We start from the raw sequence: 14,886 nt of genomic DNA, 5'->3' as shown, positions 1-14,886 counted from the left end.
TTGTTTACATCAAAATGGAAATTACAGGATTCATAATCCCCTTTTGGTTTTCGGTTTCCCCTGAGGGGCACGAAGAAGGGAGTAGGAAGGAAGTACTTTCTGTCTGGAGAACGCCACAGGGCCCTCTCTTCCATCTCGCTCTGTGGTGCGAGCCTGACGACTTCTCACCCTCCTCTCATGTTCTCTCTCTATGCCTCGCTCTCAGCCTGTTGTCATCTGGTCCACACGCTTGAGGACCAAATGACAACTGCCATATGAGTTGTAACCCATGGATAATATCACAAGGGCCAGAAAGAAGTTAACCGTGCCGACTAGTGAGAACTGACGACTCCACGTGAAGTGAAGTCTCTTTTAGTCTCTCTCTTGCTTCCACATCATTTTCTTCTACCACTTCAGTTGTCCTTGCTATGTACTGCAGGGGTGGCAGGGTCTCCCACTCTTCCCAAAGCCCTTTCTTAAAGCAACAGCAAGCCCCCCAGAAAGATCTAGGACCTGTATGCATGATTGTGTGTCCAACACGGCTACTGAGCTGGAGCACTTGGCTAAGTGGAGCAACCAGTTAGTTCTCGGAGGGCTATCTAACTGAATCTTGAAATCAGGTCACCAGTCCAATCTCATCCATCACTAATGTGTCATCGCTGCTGCCATTATCACATGATCCAGGTTATAAGAATCAACTGATTATAGTGGTCAAAAACAGTACTATACTTACATGGTAAATCAGTTGGACTGATGACCTGTAATTCATGTGATTCATATATAAAAAATTAATAAAATAAAAAAAAGAGTATAGTAAGTTAAATACTGCATCTCTATACATTCATTAGGCATACATCAGGTTTACAATGCACAGGGATGCCAGAACTCACATCTGCTCTTGCACAAACCCAAACTCTTACACACTCACGGGCCCGGAACACATTGTAAGATGGACGCCTCAGTGCCACTCTCCACAGCGTTGTCTGCCAGGCACCTCCTGTTGTTGACGATAATAGTAAAGTGCTTATGGTGCTTAGGTGTGACCCAGGGTGTGGTGCATTTGGCTCCGCTGTTTGCATTACATGGCAAAACAAGCAGGTGTGCATACCATTCCTTACAAAGGAGCCTCTGAATGACGTCAAAGGGAAGAAGTATAAACCTGGGCTTTGCTTTGGCCTGTGTTGCAGAAGCGAGAGAGTGCTCGTGTGATGCATCATTGCTTAAGAAGCATGCGTTGTCTCAATCCCACGCATCCACCCAAGAATACCCCCAACAAGTGGTCCTGTGTGGCTCAGATGGTAGGGCATGGCGCTTGCAACGTCGGGGTTGTGGGTTCGATTCCCACGGGGGACCAGTACGTAACAGTATGCTCTCACTACTTTAAGTCACTCTGCTAAATTACTAAAATATAAGTTACATTATTTAGACAACGCATCATGGGGTATAAACCTGAAAACCCCAGTCAGCAGCATTACTGCCACAGACTGGGTGGTATTGCTAATGGCAATTGTGAAATGACGCGTGGGAGCCTGCTGTGATTTCCACATGACAAGAGCAGTGTGCATTCACCTGTCCAGACACGTGAGGAAGCCCGCACTCCCTCCATCTCCAATGTCAGGAGACAAATCTATGGAGAATGTGACACTAACTGCTGGCAGGGCTCTTCCGCGATCAAACTGCTGCAGTAATATTATACCTGACATTGTCAGCACTTCAGCTCCACCGCTACAGCGAAGACGCCAAGGTGACGTGAGACATTAGGCCACAGATACTCCATTACTATTAGAGCAAGTGGACACAGAAAAGCTAAACAAATTCCAAGGCGCTCCTGTACAATTCTGAAAAGCCTTTTTGGTGTTGGCATATCTTCAAAGAAAGGGTTAAAAACAATAGCCACCTGCACTCTCCCAGAATAGCAAAAGGGATTTTTTTTTACTGGTTAAAAAACCCCCCCACTAATCTCAAAAGCCTCCTGTGCGTGCTAGAAACCTATCCACCAATAAACGTTAGACAATAACCAGGTTTCCATCCAAACATATTAACTTGGATGAATTAGCTGACGCATAAATCAACTCCAGAACAATGCAGCCCGCCTGGTTGTCAACCATCCCAAGTCACATGATACTTTTTTGGCCGGTGAAATAGATTATGCTACAATTGCATTGGAAGCGTTTTATGAGTGCATATTGAGATAATAACCATTATGTCGAGGTGAACTTGGAGCCACGAGAGGACAAGTTGTGTTGTCCTCCCACCATGACGTGGAAAAGCATGAATAGTTTATTAGGAAGATCAAATCGTATTTGTTACATGCGCCGAATACAACAGGTGTAGGTAGACCTTACACTGAAATTCTTACTTACCAGCCCTTACCAACAATGAAGATAAGAAAAATACATGTTAAGAAAGTTTTTAGTAAAATGAACTTAAATAAAAAAAAGAGGGAAATAACAAATAATTAAAGAGCAACATTAAAATAACAGTAGCGAGGTTATATACAGGGGCATCGATACACAGTCAATGTGCAGGGGCATAGGTTAGTCGAGGTAATATATGTACATGTAAAGTTACTACGCACAGACGGAAATAGGAGTCATGATGAACTTCACAATGGTGGTTTAGAACACGGTGATGAAATGAATGCAAATTTCAAATAGATCCAGGTTATTATTTGTAGGCTGAAGACATGATGATCGGTGCTTGGCTGACTATTATAAAATAAAATAAATGATCTTATCTTTGTCTCATCATACAACATACCCTGTCCACTTTACCAGCGAACTGTTGTCTAGAGCAGTGGTCCCCAAACTTTTACTGTTCCGGGGACCACCAAATCATTGTTAAAAGCTCGAGGACCACCATTTGCAGAGTCACATTTTGAAACAAAATATCTTGCTGGTCGAACTTAGTCAATTATAGCAGTGAATGTAACAACTTAAAAGGACTATTATTATTATTATTATTATAAACAATTAGCATTGTGAAAAGTAATGTAAAATTGCTTATAATACCCTTAATACTCCCAACTGTTATTATTTTTGAAAAAAATAAAAATAAAGACTACATTTGCAGACCACCTGCAGTACAGGTTGGCAACCACTGGTCTAGAGAGCACGCACCAAAAACAGCTTGGGAAAGTTAGCTATTTATCAAATAAGTTTTTGTAACAAAAGCATCAGCAGAGTAAAAAAAAATACTAATAATATTCGGTACATGAAAACGTAAGCGTAGAAAAAGCTTTTTATTTGCACTACATAACTCACATCCACAACAAGTCAGTTTGATGGAAAACCACCTCTGCTGGGAAAATGCAGATCTTACAATATTCACGTGGAAAATCTGTCGCCAATTGAATGGAAACCTAGCTAATTTGGATTATTTCTAGTCTGTCATGCTTTGGAGGTGAGGTACCATTCGTACTGTCACACTTTTAGGATACAAATGGCAGGAGAATATATTTCCAAATTTTAAAATTGGTTTATGAGATTTATTTATGCCTGCCAAATGTTGTGGCAGGGCCAAGTGTTTCTGGAGCTGCTAGACGAGTTCTAATGGAGTAGACCGTCAGCCTCTGGGGGCGCTCGGTCTCAATTCTCCCCCTCCGCCATCGATCCAGAGGTCAGAGAGACTGCTTATAGACGCACTATCCCCAGTCTGATGGACTCCACACCTTCTCCCCAGAGTGGGAAAATTGCTGCCTGGGTGTCAATTGATCTCCTGAACATATGGTGGCGAGTATACCGATTTGTGTCATGTCATCAAAACATGGTGGATGTGCAAATTCGGAGCAAATAAACATACCTCAGACAGCAGAACGATAATAGTCTGGTCTTATGATAAACTACCTCATTACATGGGATGATGACGGGAAGCCATAAAAACAGCGATCTGGAATTTGACGTATGCGCTGCAATGACAGCAAGGTCCAGATTTTGCCTTGACAAGCAGTCAGTTATGCATAATCCCAGGCATACGGTCTACCCACAGCTACGGCTATTGCACATCGGTTTCTTGACGATGTCATTTAATTAGTGAGATGAAAATAGTCTAAAAAAAGAATACTTAAAAAGATAAAGGGCATTGGAATTACACACCAAAGCAGTAATACTTTAAATAGTAGCCTGCAGGCCTTATTCCCCCCATAGCCTATCGCCATTTACATAACTTTGCATAATTTAAGTGTCATGATATGATGGCACACACACTGAAAGCATGGTGGTATGCAAATCATTAAAGTATAAAAAGGTGTTATTCAGTAAAACATTTACATTATGCAGAGTTATAATTGAGATTGCAGAGTTGGTTTGATGTTGCCTTTTCTAACTATTGGCCCGTGACCTCTTACCGTTTTGAATAAACAGCTCCATCTTACTGAGTATCCACGCACAGAGGGAGGTCTGAAACTGAAGTAAAAAGTTATTCATGTCTTGAAACAAGTCGTGAAGTATAATCTCTAAATCATCTAAAGGCTTTGTGGAATAAAATGCTAAGAAATAACACAGTAAAACAAGTATGAATACTGCAGTGTTGTCCACAGTGCCAGACAGTCCCTTCTGGTATAAACACCTGTAAAACACAGTGATGGTGTTCATAGGGCTAGCAGGGTGGCCTCATGTTAGAATACCAGACATGGTTACTCATAGACTGGAGGTGCCGGGCTACTGTAAACCCAACTGCCTGAGAGAACGCTCTCTGGCTACCTTCCAAATGGCACCCTATTCCCTTTAAAAGGAATAGGGTGCAAAAGCTATCTGGTCAAAAGTAGTGCACTAAATAGGGAATGGAGTGCCATTGGAGACAAGCACACACTCTCCTTCAGAGAGGACTTTCTCACACTCCCACATTCACAAATGGACATACTGTTCCAGGGCGGTCGAAGGGAGTCATTGGAATAAACACTTGTGGGGAAATGACAAAATGTGATGACCCAGAAAAGGCCTAGGAAGTAGTAATATCTTGAGTATGCGTAACACGTTGACTAGTATACTAGTCAGTGTGGCGGAATATGTACACAAAAAAAAGCCCTCTCACACCTCACCAGCACTGGGTAGTAGCTACCTGAGATTCAGCCTGGAGCTTGCTTCTGTGAAAAACACCGGGCTCCGTTTTAACGACGGGGCATGGAGCCACGACACCCGCGGTGTCAGATCTGTGGCATGACTCACTTGAAGACAAAATTCATACTGGTTGTTATGGATCGTTGGAGAACACGGGGAAGCCGACAAGCCGTGAGATCCGAAAGATCCCAACGACGCGGGCCGCCTCTGGGCCGCCCTCTCGACGACAAACGCCTCTGAACAAGGAAAAAAATGACTATTATTCAAATGTCGGAGGGAGTTGAATACCAAACACTGACAAGCAGCTCAGATGGGGGGGGGGCTCCCAAGTGCAAGCCAAGGCAAAGAAATAGGCTGAACAGGCCCAGGTACTGTTTCCTCAGAGACCCAGCACTTACAATAAGTGTGGGTTATGCAGAAGAAAAAAAAGCAAGTGAAAAAAAACAGATCTCCCAACATGCTGGTGAGCATTGGTCGGTTCTTTCTCCCATTGGTTGTTTCTTCCTGCACCCACTCCCGTCTTCGCCTACACTGCAATGTATTTATAGTGCGGGGAAGGAGGGAAGGAAAAGTGGTGATGATGCCAGACATCCTCTTGGGCAAAGGAGGAGCAGAGGCAGAGAGAGGCTCACAGTGATTCTTTAACACACTCAATGTGATGTCATGGATTCCCAGTGTTGTGCAACAGCAGTACTTCTGGGTCAAAATGCTAGGCCAGTGCCTGTCAGTGATCGTCCAACTCCGACAGCAATGGTCACGAAGGCACCCATTTCGAAAAGTACCCAGCCCAGAGATACTTTTGTATCTCTAGTGTATGTGGACACCCCTTCAAATTAGCGGCTTTGGCTATTTCAGCTACACCCGTTGCTGACAGGTGTATAAAATTGAACACACAGCCATGCAATCGCCATAGACAAACATTGGCAGTAGAATGGCCTTAATTAAGAGCTCAGTGACTTTCAACATGGCACTGTCATAGGATGGCACCTTTCCAACAAGTAAGTTTGTCATATTTCTGCCCTGCTAGAGCTGCCCCTGTAAGTGTTGCTATTGTGAAGTGGAAACATCTAGGAACAACAATGGCTCAGCCGCGAAGTGGCAGGCCACACAAGCTCACAGAACCGGACCGCCGATTGCTGAAACGCGTAAAAATGGTTTGATCTCGGTTGCAACACTCACTACAGAGTTCCAAATGGCCTCTGGGAGCAACGCCAGCACAATAACTTTTTGTTTCCATGGCCGAGCAGCCACACACAAGCCTGAGAATACCATGCACAATACCAAGCGTTGACTGGAGTGGTGTGAAGCTCGCCGCCATTGGACTCTGGAGCAGTGTAAACATGTTCTCTGGAGTGATGAATCACGCTTCACCATCTGGCAGTCTGACGGACGAATCTAGGTTTGGTGGACACCAGGAGAATGCTACCTGCCCCAATGCATAGTGTCAACTGTAAAGTTTGGTGGAGGAGAAATAATGGTCTGGGGCTGTTTTTCATGGTTCGGGCTAGGCCTCTTTGTTCCAGTGAAGGGAAATCTTAGTAATACAGCATACAATGACATTCTAGACGATTCTGTGCTTCCAATTTTGTGGCAACAGTTTAGGGAAAGCATTTTCCTGTTTCAGTATGACAATGTCCGCATGCCCAAAGTGAGGTCCATTCAGAAATGAGTTGTCGAGATCGGTCTGTAAGAACTTGACAGGCCTGCACAGAGCCCTGACCTCAACCCCATCGAACACCTTTTGGATGAATTGGAACGCCGACTGCAAGTCAGGCCTAATCGCCTAACATCAGTGCCCGACCTCACGAATGGTACTCAGTGTTGTGTTTGCCCCAAACATAAAGTTAATGTCTTGTTTGCAGTATTACTTTAGTGCTTTATTGCAAACAGGACGCATGTTGTGGACTATTTTTTATTCTGCACTGACTTCCTTATTTTACTTTGTCATTTAGGTTAGTATTGTGCAGTAACTACAATGTTGTTGATCCATCCTCAGTTTTCTCCTATCACAACCATTCAACTGTAACCGTTTTAAAATCACCATTGGCCTCATGGTGAAATCCCTAGGCGGTTTCCTTCCTCTCCAGCAACTGAGTTAGGAAGTACACCTGTATCTTTGTAGTGACTGGGTGTATTGATACACTATCCAAAGTGTAATTAATATCTTCCCCTTGCTGAAAGAGATATTTAGTGTCTGCTTTTTTATTTACCCATCTACCAATAGGTGTTCTTCTTTGTGAGGTATTAGAAAAGCTCCCTGGTCTTTGTGGTTGAATCTGTGCTTGAAATTCAGTGCTCAATTGAGGGACCTTACATAGAATTGCAAGTGTGGGGTAAAACCAGAGATTGGATAATTATTCAAAAATTGTTAAGAACTACACTGAACAAAAACATGTAAAAGTGCTGGTCCGATGTTTCATGAGCGGAAAAACCAGATTCCAGAAATGTTCCATACAAACTAAAAGCTTTTTTCTCTCAAATGTTGTGCACAAATGTGTTTACATTCCTGTTAGTGAGCATTTGGTGCTGAGGAGTCTGTCTGTCTGTAATAAAGCCCTTTTGTGGGTAAAAACAAATTCTGATTGGCTAGGCCTGGCTCCCCAGTGGATGGATAATATTTTTTTTTTTTTTAAATGACTGATTTCCTTATATTAAACTGTAACTCAGCAAAATCTTTGAAATTGCTGCATATTGCATTTACATTTTGTTCAGTATATTATTGCACAAAGAGTGAGTCCATGCAACTTGTGTACTTGTTAAGCACATGTTTTGTCCTGAACATATTTAGGCTTGCCATAATACTTATTGCAACTTATGTACTTGTTAAGCACATGTTTTGTCCTGAACATATTTAGGCTTGCCATAATACTTATTGCAACTTATGTACTTGTTAAGCACATGTTTTGTCCTGAACATATTTAGGCTTGCCATAATACTTATTGACTCAAGACATTTCAGCTTTTAATTTTTTATTAATTATTTTGAAAACAAAATTCCACTTTGACATTGTGGGGTTGTGTGTGTAGATCAGTGGCACACAATCTCAATTCATTCAATTTTAAATTCAGGCTGTAACAACAACAACATGTGGGAAAGGTCAAGGGGTGTGAATACTTTCTGAAGGCACTGTATATCCGGTCAATTCGATTTTTACATTTGCTCAGCTAAGACTTTAACCGAATGCAGGGTCGCTACTACACTATATAGTGGCACGGCAGCAGAACAAATGCATTAAGATATTAAATTGCTTTCTGCTCATTGCCAGTGGAGCGATTCTGACACTCATTTGTCACTTGCCAATGAGCTCCCTCTACTACTGATAAGCACTAGAAGTAAATGGGGAGGAAAATTTAAAAAACAAAACCTTCTCCGGAATCAGGAGGGTAACTTTGACATCTAGGTCTATTCGCTCTCCTTCGTCCAGGCATAATAAGAATTGAAAGTCTGCTTTGATTGAGGCAGGACATTTTCAAAGTAAATGATGCACAAATGCCACGTCCAGTTACACATAGTTCATTTAGAATCTGATCAAGCATTGCCCTTTAATGGCTAGAAGGCAGAATTTTAGGGAGAAAATAAGCATACTTTCTTTATGAAACAATTTTACACCACCATTTTCAGACAATTCTGGATGTTGCACACCCTTGGCTGAACACGGTGTACATCCTAAATTGTCTGAAAATCCAAAATGGTTTGTGGAAAATTGTGTTTCATGAAGAAAGTATCCATATTTTTTATTTTTCTCCACCATCCCGCCATTAAAGCTAGTTAAGTAGGAAAATGATGTCTTTGTGGCCTGAATAGAGGATGCGTCATGTACGAGCCGGTCTACGGGGACACGTTTGTATTAACGGGAATGCACATCAAGCCTTGATGATTGTGCAGATCTAATGTAGCGCCCATGCACTATCGGTTGCCTAGCCTAGCACTTGGCACTGGCCTTGGTTAGCAATGTTCGGAGGCACTCATGTACACTGAACAAAAATATAAAAATGTGAAGTGTTGGTCCCCTGTTTCATGAGCTGAAAAACAAGATCCCAGATATGTTCCATATGCACTAAAAGCTTATTTCTCTAAAATGTTGTGAACCATTTTCTGTTTTTACATCCCTGTTAGTGAGCATTTCTCTTTTGCTAAGATAAAAAGTGTGGCATATCAAGAAGCTGATTAAACAACATGATCATTAAACAGGTGCACCTTGTGCTGGGGACAATGAAAGGCCAGTCTAAAAAATGTGAAGTTTTGTCACAACACAATGCCACAGATGTCTCAAGTTGAGGGAGCATGCAATTGGCATGCTGGCTGCAGGAAATGTCCACCAGAGCTGTTGCCAGAGAATTGAACATTAATTTCTCTACCCATGTTGTATAAGAGAATTTGGCAGTACGTCCGACAGGTCTCACAACCGCAGACCACAACAGATGCCCCATGGTGGTGGTGGGGTTATGGTATTAGCAGGCATAAACTACAGACAACAAACACAATTGCATTTTATCAATGGTGTGACGAGGCCCATTATTGTGCCATTCATCCGCCGCCAACACCTTGTGTTTTAGTAGGATAATGCACGGCCCCATTTCGCAAGGATCTGTATACAATTCCTTGAATCTGAAAATGTCCCCGTTCTTCCATAGCCTGCACACTCACCATGTCACCCATTTTGAGCATGTTTGGGATACTCTGGATCGACATGTACGACAGCGTGGTTCAGTTCCCGCCATTATTCATTAAACTTCGCACAGCCACTGAAGAAGAGTGGGACAACATTCCACTGGCCACAATCAACAGCCTGATCAACTCCATGTAAGTAGATCTATTGCGCTGCAAGTGGCGGTCACACCAGTTACTGACACCCCTACTTTTTTTAAAGGTATGTGTATTCCCGGTCTTGTGAAATCCATAGATTTATTTATTTCAATTGACTGGATTACTTACATTGTGTAGAACTTGAGTGAGTTGTAGCTCCCAAATATATAATATATAAATATATATTTGGGAACTACAACTCACTCAAGGCCTACACAATATGCTAATAGCCTTACCTCTGATAGATTTAAGACAAGTCGTAAGGCACAAAAACGAATGTCACTGCCTACTGAGTGCATGAGTCAACTGTGCTGTTCATAAGGATAACTGTCAATTATTCAACAGACTTAAACTGGACATGCCATTGCACTTCACAGGTGAACTCAGCTTTCAATAACATGAAGTGTGTGTGTAGGCCTAATGAGTTGCTTGTTCAATACACTTGTGCTTGACATTTCGACAACCAATATTATTGAGAATGGGATGTAGATCTTTAGACTGCATCATGCAATGTTTCTTTGCATTCCAAGACGTAGGTATTCATCGAGGACAGACAGGTCATTGGGTCTGCCTGACCACATTTGGATAGCCTTCTATCATTTAAAAACAATGGTAGTGAATAATTTGCACACAGAAGGCTACACTTGGAAATTAAAAGTTGTGTACAGTACAATACAGGCAGTGCTCTGCAATAGCAAGGTCCCCCGTTTTGTGTTTTGCCCTAGCACTACAAAACTGATTACATTTAATCAAAGCTTGATGTGTTGGTTATTTGAATAAGCTGTGTTGTGGTGTGGTAGAAACCAAAACGTGCACACAGGGGGGGCCCTGGGCCGAGTTTGGGAAACCCTGAGCTATAGTGACTAATGTCATCCGACCAAGACTACTCTAGTAGCTACGTAGCTCGAGCAGTTCACGCCACAAAAGACCGTAGCGCGCGAGTAGGCTTCCTGACACAAATGTCAATCTTCCTAGAGCGGACTCAGCACCGTAAACCCCCACCAAAAATAAGCGGGACATTTTGACGTGGTTTACCTGCAATTCGGCTCGCTCCACCTCCCATTGCGCTCTATCCACCTCGAAGCGGGCCCATTCGTGTTGCAGAAAGTGCAATATCCCCGGAATGTTGTAATGAGCCCTGGCCGCCTCTCCGCCACCGACGTCGCCAGGCTGATGCGGTCCTTTGCCAGCGCCAGGCAAACCAGAGTTGTTGTTGTTGTTGTTAAAGAACACGCCGGGCCCTGCCTGTTCGTCCATGCCCAGGCCAGGTGTGTGGATTCGGTTCGCGCAAACTGGCACGACCGTGCTCAGACGAATGGGTTTTCCTTTAGCCGCCCCTGTGATATGAAAGGAAATAGCTACCTATAGCTCTCTCTACTGGGCAGGCACACTCACGTCTGAGCAGCCAGTTGTCAATTGGTGACGTTCACACTGAACTCCCACCCACATCCAGAGTTTTCTTTACCCATTGGTCGATTTCAACGATTCACACTGGAATAAGCCAATCGGAAATAAATGCGCGTGGTGTTGACAACTGCCGTATCCTACGCATGATGGAATTTGAAGTTCAAAGAAGATTAGAGATGCATTTTTCACACTAAAATGCGCCTGTTCTCTTTTGCTGTCTTTTTCTTTAGTTGTTTGTATCTGAAATTGGAAATGTCATAATGTATGCTACAGAAGTGTATCTGTGGTAGCCATATTCCATATATTATAGCACATTCCATTCATTTATCGATGCATTCCATAGAGCCATTCATCCAGTTGTTTACATAGCACACACACACACGCCTATCACCCACGACCCCCTGACTGAAGTTCATGCCCTTTGAAATCCAAGAAAATACATGAAACTAAATGTTGCCTACACATGATAGGGCGTACTTTAGTGTGAGAATATTATAAGGCCTCTATGTATGATTTGTGTGTAAGATATTTGAATGACCAAATTACCTCTATATAATGTTTAGTAATTCAAAATGTATTGTTTTTTTCAAACATATATTACATGAAACATTACATTCAGGTATTTCATTAGATCTTAAGCATTTGGATTGGTTTTACACACTTCCGACTCATTAATGAACGGTCAATTCATTAGCCATATGATGCGTGCTGACACAACCCCATGGTAATCATATGATACGTCACTGCAACCACACTATTTAATTTCAGTTCGCCGATCAGCGTGGTCAAATCTTATAGTCTAGATCAGACAGCAGGAATTGAAGAGAGGAGTCACTTGCCCACATGATGCCGCCATTTGAGAAACCACAGCACCCCAAGTCCTTCAAGCAGAGAAAAAGCTTTGGTGATTAATTTTATGTAATGATTTGCATGTGTTAGGCTATGCAGTGCTTTATAATCTCAACCACGTTTTACATCCCAAACAGCCACGAGAAAACAGGAGGTCGCGGGGATCCGAACGAAGTTTCCAACTAAAATCCCGGTAAATTCGCTTATTTCTAAAACGTTATTCTACCCTGAAGTTCCATTGAATTTGCACCTTCTAAAAGTGATCTTTCCAACCATACACAGGTTATAATTGAACGGTATCAACGGGAGAAGTACTTGCCGCCTCTTGATAAAACGAAATTCTTGGTCCCACAAGAACTTTCCATGACTCAGTTTGTTACCATTATAAGGTGTGTCTCTTGATGTGTTTTGCTGTGAATGTTTAACTTGTTAAACGTCGATTATCATGACTGAAATTGACCTAAATCATCATGTTTTTGGTTGGGAGAACTCGTGCGTAATTTCAAACTTGGTAATCACCTGATCTGAATCGGCCACGAGTGCTGGGCGACTGTCACTTTTCTTAAATAAATCATAATGACTTGCGTTTGTGCGTAAATTTCTACATTTGATTAGACTTGTCAATACTTGCTGCACGTTCTCGTTTCAGAAATCGTATGTCTCTGATGCAGAGTCAAGCATTCTACCTGCTCATCAATAATAGCGGCCTGGCCAGCATGTCTCTTACCATGGCGCAAGTCTACAAGGACCACAAAGATGACGATGGATTTCTCTACATGACATATGCTTCTCAAGAAATGTTTGGTTATTGTGTTGAAATCCACGAAGAGTCAGTGCCAATTGCTGGGAATGTTTGAGAAGATCTAAATTGCAGGATTGGATAATGTGAGGCCTCAGCTTTTGGCAGGCCCAATAACTGAACTTCGTGTATAGATATGAAATGCAATTTATATATAATGTTATGTTTTTGTATTGTTTTTAAGGTAATAAATGTTTCAAACTTTATTGAGGATCATGCTCTGATTTACATGACTTTGGCCAGATTAATTTAAGCGGAAATGTGTAACCTTTTGGGCGATCAATCAAATTCGCAAAGAAATAGTTGTAGATTTGTCATTCTCGTTCAAAGCATGTCTAATAAGCGGTAGATCTGTTCTGTGTGCTATTCCTGAGTTGTTTCAATTTTTTGTTTCTAAGCCAGCTTCAAACAGCTGAAGTTAAATGTTTGGTTATTAAAGTGAGTTCACAGCGGGTTAGATGGCACATTGAATTATTCTCTATTTGGTCAAACTAAAATTGGGCAAATTTAGCACTTCAGCAAACGACGTTGCGCAGCGATATCCGCAGCAACAAATATTGTCGCTCATTTTTAATTTCTCTGACGTGTGTAGACCTGGACATTGCCTTCAATAGGAACTCTGAGGCATCAGTTTTAAAGGAAGGACCTGTTGACAGGTTGCACAAATCGACTCCTATACTACCTCAAGGTACTTGTACATATCTGATTGGTCGAAAGATCAGAATTGGGTTGCCAGTGTTAACGCAGAACTATTCATATTCAATCCAGTATGGGTTCCTTTTTGCCATATAGGGATCAGACCTCTATAGTACTATTTGAAATCTGTGCTTGACTAAACTTGCTTTGCTATATGAACCAATAGAGGGTTTGGGGGCTATTCTACCTGCCAATCCAGGCAGGCTTGATGACACATTTGAACCAAGGTCTGAAGATTGAAGTGTCAGGACTGCATTCAAATGGGAACTTCCCAACTAGGAACAATCCTCCTGAAATTGTCGTTTCACTATCTTAAATCTGTATGGTTTGATTTGGGATCTTTTAAGGCTGAAGTTCTTGTGTTTAATAGGCTGCATAGCGTACTGGTAAAAGAACCATTCCAACTTCTAGAAAACAATTTTGGTAGTGTATCTTAACCTAGCATTTGACTGGACTGATGTATTTCAAACAGGAAGACTTGGTGTTCATGTTCATTGTGGCGTGGACCCTGTAGCACCTTGACTTACTGAGGTCCTATTGATCTTAGGGGACCACTTTGTCAGGAACATAAAATGCCTTGATGTCACTTCCTGGATGTAATCAAGCCAAAGCGCAATTAGACCATGCATCCTAATTTAATTTTTGTGCTTTTAGTCTTGGGCCTACAAATAGGATGAATGGGGCCCAATGTAGACTGACTCAGTGACAATGGGGCCGTATGGCAATGAAGTATGAGCAATACTACTGAAGCACAAAGTTTCAAAATCAATGTGAGGTTAATATGACTCAGAGGTCCTATTGAGATGTGTAGAATGCATAGGGTATTAAAATTGTCAATCCACTTTCTATCATGTGGAATAAAACAAGGAATCCCAGATTATGCACAAGTCTGTATGCAGTTCTTAAGGCTGCATTTACTTAGGCATCCAAATTCTGATATTTTGTCCTATTGGCAAAATAACTAATGATTGGTCAAAAGACCAGTTTGTGGGAAAAGATCAGAGTTGGGCTGCCTGTGTAATCTCAGCCTAATTGTTGCAACTTGACTGGACATGTTCCTTGACAGGGCAGGGAGCTGGGTTAACCCAGAGATGTGGCTCACTTTCTGAATTCCAAATCAACCGCTAGCCCCTATTTCCAAGTCACTCCAGATCTAAGAGGATTGAGTTGCGTTTTATTCTGGGTTAAATAATACATCAATTTGATACCAGGGTATAGGCCTAATCACTTGAAACACATTTCCAAAATGGTCCTCGAGGGGTCATAGTGACATGAACAAGTTCATTTTCCTTG

At 42.1% G+C, this 14,886-nt stretch overlaps 2 protein-coding genes across 3 annotated transcripts in view; one reads left to right on the top strand and one right to left on the bottom strand.

Moving 5' to 3' along the window:
• LOC139370539 (striatin-like) overlaps positions 1-11,260 on the bottom strand; it is a 71,786-nt gene extending 60,526 nt beyond the window's left edge. Inside the window, exon 1 of one of the 2 annotated variants that reach the window (XM_071110097.1) lies at positions 10,878-11,260. In XM_071110097.1, coding sequence (XP_070966198.1) covers positions 10,878-11,099 — 222 coding nt within the window. In that variant the 5' untranslated portion in view covers positions 11,100-11,260. The remainder of the gene's footprint in view (positions 1-10,877) is intronic. The other variant, XM_071110098.1, reaches the window with a different exon arrangement.
• Positions 11,261-12,062: 802 nt separating this feature from the next.
• LOC139370540 (microtubule-associated proteins 1A/1B light chain 3C-like) lies at positions 12,063-13,055 on the top strand. The gene is made up of 4 exons (XM_071110099.1): positions 12,063-12,153; positions 12,236-12,291; positions 12,381-12,487; positions 12,748-13,055. Exons 1-4 carry the CDS (start codon positions 12,093-12,095, stop codon positions 12,953-12,955), a joined length of 432 nt encoding a protein of 143 aa, XP_070966200.1. The 5' UTR covers positions 12,063-12,092; the 3' UTR covers positions 12,956-13,055.
• The last annotated feature ends 1,831 nt before the right edge of the window (positions 13,056-14,886 follow it).

The sequence above is a fragment of the Oncorhynchus clarkii genome, chromosome 17 (assembly GCF_045791955.1).
Source record: "Oncorhynchus clarkii lewisi isolate Uvic-CL-2024 chromosome 17, UVic_Ocla_1.0, whole genome shotgun sequence".
NCBI classification, from domain to species: domain Eukaryota; kingdom Metazoa; phylum Chordata; class Actinopteri; order Salmoniformes; family Salmonidae; genus Oncorhynchus; species Oncorhynchus clarkii.
Note: the sequence above shows the minus strand (reverse complement) of the source record. Positions and strands in the feature narration are given on the sequence as shown.

Bases quoted from the DNA above. Each gene is read 5' to 3' on its own strand.
- LOC139370540 (XM_071110099.1), top strand. From the start codon at position 12,093: ATGATGCCGCCATTTGAGAAACCACAGCACCCCAAGTCCTTCAAGCAG. The intron at 12,154-12,235 runs GTGATTAATTTT...CATCCCAAACAG, and splicing joins CAAGCAGAGAAAAAGCTTTG to CCACGAGAAAACAGGAGGTC. The intron at 12,292-12,380 runs GTAAATTCGCTT...AACCATACACAG, and splicing joins AGTTTCCAACTAAAATCCCG to GTTATAATTGAACGGTATCA.